At 37.8% G+C, this 7,247-nt stretch overlaps 1 protein-coding gene across 1 annotated transcript; it reads right to left on the bottom strand.

Annotated features, from left to right (window-relative positions):
- Window positions 1–751: 751 nt before the first annotated feature.
- Window positions 752–3,633, bottom strand: LOC125660654 (E3 ubiquitin-protein ligase TRIM36-like). Its single transcript, XM_048892384.2, has 2 exons — window positions 3,565–3,633; window positions 752–3,042 (listed from the first exon to the last, which is right to left on the bottom strand). The coding sequence occupies exon 2, from the start codon at window positions 3,011–3,013 to the stop codon at window positions 1,409–1,411; it is 1,605 nt and encodes a 534-aa protein (XP_048748341.2). The 5' UTR covers window positions 3,014–3,042; window positions 3,565–3,633; the 3' UTR covers window positions 752–1,408.
- Window positions 3,634–7,247: the final 3,614 nt, after the last annotated feature.

Raw genomic sequence — 7,247 nt, 5'->3', positions numbered from 1 at the left:
ACACAGGCTGATCACTATAGGGCTCCCACCTATATAACAGGGGCCCTAATTAATTGTAATGGACTAAGCCCAGTCAATGTACAGACACACAGGCTGATCACTATAGGGCTCCCATCTATATAACAGGGGCCCTAATTAATTGTAATGGACTAAGCCCAGTCAATGTACAGACACACAGGCTGATCACTATAGAGCTCCCGCCTATATAACAGGGGCCCTAATTAGTTGTTGTAATGGACTAAGCCCAGTCAATGTACAAACACACAGGCTGATCACTATAGGGCTACCGCCTATATAACAGGGGACCTAATTAATTGTTGTAGCGGACTAAGCCCAGTCGATGTACGGACACACAGGCTGATCACTATAGGGCTCCCACCTTTATAACAGGGGCCCTAATTAATTGTTGTAACAGACTAAATCTGTCCTTTTGTAAAGAGTAATTCTTAATTACCGGTTCATTTAGTTATGATTTTAATTTGTGAGTGTTTATTTTGTAGAATTGTGGAGATTTAGATACGTGTTGTTGATTGACGTGATAAACAGAAGACTGTGACCTTGTATCTGAAGATCTATGAAGGAGGTTGGACGTTTGTGGCCACTCTCTGTTACAGTGCTACAAATCTAAGTAAGTACTCAGTAATAATGTAAGACTGTACACTAAATCATGTTTATATATCTGTATTGACAGTAATAATGTAAGACTGTACACTAAATCATGTTTATTATCTTAACTGACAGTAATAATGTAAGACTGTACACTAAATCATGTTTATCTATCTGTACTGACAGTAATAATGTAAGACTGTACACTAAATCATGTTTATCTATCTGTACTGACAGTAATAATGTCAGACTGTACACTAAATCATGTTTATCTATCTGTACTGACAGTAATAATGTAAGACTGTACACTAAATCATGTTTATCTATCTGTACTGACAGTAATAATGTAAGACTGTACACTAAATCATGTTTATCTATCTGTACTGACAGTAACAATGTAAGACTTTACACTAAATCATGTTTATCTATAATATATACATTGAAATATAACACAGAGAACAAACAAAATAAAATTCAATCAAACACTCATAAACAAACACACATTTACTGTCAATGCAGGCGTGAATTACAAATCTCAAACACTGGTGCAATTAACACAGCTGTAATCAACACAGGACTATAATTAACATTATGTTTATTACGGTAATCAACACAGAACCTTGTAGATGTGTAATTAACAATGGAGATATGAAATTAACACTGTGTTGGTAGATGTAATTAACACAGTGTTGGTAGATGTATTTAACACTGTAGAGCTGTGTAATTAACGCTGTAGAGATGTGTAATTAACATTGTAGAGATGTGTAATTAACGCTGTAGAGCTGTGTAATTAACGCTGTGTTTATAGATATTGGATTTTCTTCACTTTAGCAGTGCGCCACTCAGCCACAAAGAGGTTGTCTCTGATGTCCACACATAAACCTAATGGACTGTCTAAATCACAGTGAATGTAACGGAGGAACTGTCCGTCCTGATCTAGGATGTGGATACGGTTATTGTAATAGTCTGCTGTCAGGATGTGACTCTGGCTGTCTGTAGTGATGCCGACTGGATGAAATAATTCCCCGGTATTAGAGGGATGACCAGTGTATCTAAATCGGAGTTTTCCTGACAGATTGACCACCACTACTGCACTAGCTCCATAGTCAGCCACACAGATATCCAGGTTCCTGTTCTCACTGAGGTATTTACAACCACCAGATGAGTAGAGAGGACGACCCTGATCATCAAACTGAATGCTGTGTTTCTCTGTGGAGCCGGAGTAACGCACGACTTTGGATTGTTTGTCATCACTGACCATGGTAACCAGGAGGTCGTTACCCGCGGTACAGCAGACATAGAGAGGTCTCCACCCCTGTAGTGTGATCACGGTCTGTATCTGTTTATTCTTAATTAAGTTTATAGTGTTACCATGATAGTCAGTATAAACAAGATATCCGTCCCGTGTCACTGCTATGTCCCCTGGTCGTCTCCCTGACTTGGTTTGTATTGATGTCAGTAGTTTACTCTGGAGGTTGAGCAGCTTCATGGTGTTGTTATCCCCGCGTGTCCAGACTTGATCTTCACTCAGACAGCTAACACTGAGTAGTCTGTTATACCCAGTGTCTATGGTGGCGGTGACGCGCGGCTCATCAAGCAGTGGTTTGACTGTTGTAACGGATAGTGAGGTTAAGGAACCAAATATCTCATTAAGTGTTTTTGTGTTAATTGTTGGAGGAGATAAGTTTGGTAATGTAACTTTGATTGTAGGAGGCAGTTTATTGAATTCATCATTTCTAGATTTGTAAGTTGATGTTAAGGAGATATCATTGGTGTCCAGGATGTTTTTCATTTCTAGAATGACCTGGTTGATTTCAGTCATTCTGTGCGTGATTTCATCTGCTTGTTTATCTAATATAGAGATATGTTTAGTTTTTGTCTCTACAATATCTGCTTTCCGTTTGTTGACAATGGCGGTGACCTCGCGATGCCAGACTTCTCCTTGTTGGTCAGCAGTTGTGGCCAGTTTTCCGTAATTCGTTTCTACTTGAGCTTTCTCAGTTTGGACAGCGGAGGAAATTTCCGTATATCGGGGGTAAATCTTGTTCTCGAGTTCTTCTAAATCTTTTTGTATGCGTTGTTTTTTAGAGCCGAGTTTTTCCAGAATATCTGATAGATCGTGACCTTTGTGTTTACCTGAGGAGATGCAGGTAGTACACACAGGAATGTGACAGCTCTCACAGTACATTTCGCAATCTTTTTCGGCGTGTTTCAGACATTTTGAGTATTTGGGAGTAAACTTTCTGTGTAAATGATAGGGTGCGATTTTGTGTTTTTTAGAGTAATTTGAGAGATGTTTACTGACACAGTCCGTACAAAGATTGATATCGTAATGTTCACAGCAATACTGTAGGGGGTCAGTTTCACAGAGGTCACACAGTAGAACGTCCTGAGCACGTGGGTCCATCTCTGGGGTCAGGGGTCACGAATAGTTTACTGTCAATAAAGGAAATTAATGAGCTTTAATATTAATTTGAACTGGTTAAAACATTTATATTTACATTAAGTGCTGATTTGTTAGTAATAGATAATGTATCAAGGTTTTATCTTGATACAAGCACGCATCTTCCAATTATTACACAAAATAAGTAATGGCTGTCTAGGTTTCAAAATTCTTGTTTGTAGCATACAGGAAATATACACAAAGGAAGAATGGGTTAATTTCTACAGAATAGGCGAGACTTATTCCAATTTTGATAAATAAAAATATGATATAAAGCCTGATTTTTTATTTATTTTATTCATTTATCATAAATGATTTATTTTTAATATATTAAGAGCATGACATGTTTAATATAGATAGATACCCCCTCCTCCTCTGTACTCTGAATTACATGAAATTAAGATGCTCACTGGTAAGCATATCTTAATCATTTTACTTATTTAAAACAATTTTCCGATACATTTCTTACATTCTAGTTGTTGTGCAATGCGTATTGTAAAATAATGATGTCTAACCTGTAAATATCCTACACGCCCTCTGTACAACCGCCTCGTCCTGGTATATCGACCTGATGATGATGAGTGAATTTAATGTGCGAGCTCAGCTCCACTATATTTATAGACCTTCCGTCCTGTCACGTGATTTAAACGGGAAATGCTATCATTTACGCAAATTAACCAAACTCCATTTACATAATCACTTAAACTTTTTAATGTAAACAATTAATACATTTATAACGGAGATGGTATTTATGAAATACATATATAGAAATAATTTGTCTTTAGACAAACAAATCAGTTACCTGTTTCGGGGCGGATTAAAAATAAAGCTTAGGTGGTGGTAGCAGCTACCCAAGTTCCGCCATTAGATCCGCCACAGCTGTTTACTTGACCTTAATGTTCCGTGAATTTCAGTTTCGATTTGAAAGGGCGAACGGATGTTCAATTATAATTTCCAGATATCGGAATATTTACACCAGTTTGTGCCCCACTCGGGTCGTTGTTTAGTAGACCGAGGAAAAAAAATCTTCTATGTAAATATGTGTATGTATAACTACAGCAATTGCTGTTTGTAAATTACCAATTTTTCACATTTGTAAATAAATGTATTGAAATGTAAATGTGTCTAGTCAACTGATAGATAAGGAAAGGTTTCTCGATCACGTGGCGGCAAACTTTCACATTCTAGAATGGGGGGGGGGGGGGGGGTATTTTAATTTTAAACTCTTTCTATCCACAAGCTCAGACCTTGTGTTTGGTGTAATTTAATCTCTAGAGCGTTTACCGTATACGATCAGGTAGTATATTTCAGAAATATGTAAGTCAAGAGAAACTTTCTATAAAATAATGTCAGGTGTGGAGTCTGCAGATACAGGGCATCGGGAAGTCTGACCCCGTCCCTCTGCTTGTTTTCTTCTTTTATTAAGACGAGTAACAGCTTATTTTTATTCAGGAACCCTAAACAAATTTAGAAAGGGAAGAGGGACGGCTTGTCAAACGTATTCAAACCATATCCTGTCTAGAGCTACAGGAAATGATCATTCATACAGTAATTATTGATTTTTTTTTTCTTTTTCAGGAATCATGATTTTGGGATGAATGTTTTCTGAGGGGTACATGACAAAGCCTCACCCTACATACCAGTACACAAAGAATGGGAGGAACCTCTAACTTTATACAATCATTGAAATAAAGAATCATTTGCAGACTAGATGCATACTTTTGTATCACCATCATTTGTTTTTTACTGTCTAGCTAATCACGTGATCTCAGTGGTTAGATTTGATTCATGACATGGAGGTCGTGAGTTCGAGCCTCGCTCGTGCTATGGTCGCGTCAAACCAAAGACGGTAACATAGGTAGTGATTACTTCTTCACCAAACGCTTGACATTCAGAAGTGATAATCACGGGTCTTTCGGTTATGACCTTATAAATAGATGTCACGGTAGACGTTGGCACGTTAAAGAACCTTTACCGTTACGGCCCTGAGCCTCATGCAGAAGTCGAAACTTTACATCTCACCTACATCTGGTAACGTCTAAACAGGAATGATATTTAATGGGGCGAAAACCACAAATAAACAATATTTGGTCATCTCCTACGTGTTGCATTATTGATGTTGACGGTGGTATTACCTTGCAATAAACGCATAATCTTTTTTCGGGTGGGTGGAGTGGAGGGACACGCACAATGTTTCGCAATATATTCGCGGTAATATAACTTGATGTTTTACGACTACAAATGCATAGAAATAGGCAAATGTAATTCATTTTCTATCGAACTCGAGTGTTGGACCCCCCCCCCCCCCCTTAAATGTGTGTTTAACATTTTCGAGCTAAAAAAGAAAAAACAAAACACTGTAGTGTAATTGTACGACAATTTTATTAATTGGAGAGATATAGTGCGCCATATATCTTATAACTTGTATAATTTTCATGGTAATTACGAATAGATGTTCACATGCGCTGATTTACTCACGGGGTGCAAATTTTGCTTATGGGAGTTATGAGATTGATCACTGTTTGTTATCTTCACCTTGCATGTAGCTACAGAACTAGCTCTCTGAAAAAATAGTTTGACATAACAGAGAGCTACAGAGCCACCCCTTATAAAAACCTTCGATTTACGGCGCACAAAAAGCTGCACATGGTTGAGGCCTTATATCGTTATATTCTTGAGTTGCTGTCTCATAAATTTGATATTAAAAAAATTCTTAATATATTTTCCTATTACACTTGTGTCTAAACATACCTTCATATATTCATTAAAGCCCCATACGACCTGAAAATTCCCAGCTTCAAATGATTTCGTTTGTTGACGTAGCCATGTTAGGTAGCTTTTTGTGCGCCGTAAATCGAAGGTTTTTATAAGGGGTGGCTCTGTAGCTCTCTGGTATGTCAAAATAAGTTTTTCAGAGAGCTGCAGTTCTGCAGCTAAATTACATGTACAATAAGATATAGTAAATATTTTTATTATATACGTTCAATTTCATCTCTTTTTTTCTTTTTAAGTTTGCGGGCATATATCACGCGATATATACTCGGAAACATTCCGGTCCGCAAACATTACGTCACATTATTTTTTTTGCGTTTTTCATAAACCAATAAAGAAATTGTTAAAAATAAGATTATTGTTCGTTTCTAAATGAAATTCAAAGTATATATCGAAAAGGTTATATACTTCGTATGGGAAAATATGACGACTTCGTTTTTTGTCGCGCAAGCACGGTCCGTCTACACCAAAAAACTCGGTCGTCATACTTTCCAATACAAAGTCCATAACCTATATCCGGTACATATTGACGCTATAAGTTGAGGACCACGATGTGTTGTGCCTCCCTTGTATTCGGGGGAAATAGCACGCGCACAATGCACCTGCCGTGAGCCCTACATCCCGATCAGGTAAACGGAGTCATCCCTAGTCAAAATCAGTGTGCCAAGAAAGGCCTAACAACATTTGACCCCTTGTTAACCGGGCGGATCCAGGAATTGCTATTACGGGGGGGGGGCACTTTATGAGGCAAGGGGTGTGTGGGCCGCCTTCAGGTCCCCAGTGGGTCGAGGACAAAGCCCTGATGGGAGTCCAGGGGGCGAAGCCCCCAGAAGCTCCGGGATTTTAAAGATGTCCCTCCTATTTGCTCATTTGCACTATTTTCTATCATTTCTAATAAGGTAAAATTAATAATATGACGTAAATTTTAAGGAGTTTGGAACAATATTAAGTTCTCCCAATAAAGTAATGCAAGAAATAAAAAAAATGCCATTTATTTCTCCGGGAATGGAATAAAGCATTGCTTCTTTTATCGTTCAGTACATTTTTCTAAACAAGACACCCCGATTTACCTTAAAATTGAAAAAAAAAAAATGGGGGGGGGGGGGGGGGTGCCGGCTGCGCCCCTTTAAATCTACCACTGGTTAATCACCGACATTGCTGTAATTTCTATTTTGAATCGTGTTAATTTGATTATATGCCTATTAACATAACATAATGAAGTCAGTATGTACCTAAATACTCATCAGAGAGAGACCACATCAATAATTATTGAATATCCATATTATATGTAGCATGTTTTTCCTTTACTAAATTTATACTAATTTCCCCTTTAAACTGGAATTGCCCGCATTACTCATTAGCAGTATTGCTAAACTGTGAATTTAAGCAACGAAGAACGGAATAAGAGGTTTAAAATGAAATTGAA

The sequence above is a fragment of the Ostrea edulis genome, chromosome 10 (assembly GCF_947568905.1).
Source record: "Ostrea edulis chromosome 10, xbOstEdul1.1, whole genome shotgun sequence".
Lineage (NCBI taxonomy): Eukaryota > Metazoa > Mollusca > Bivalvia > Ostreida > Ostreidae > Ostrea > Ostrea edulis.
The sequence above is the reverse complement of the archived record's forward strand: the minus strand, read 5'-3'. Positions and strand labels throughout refer to the sequence as shown.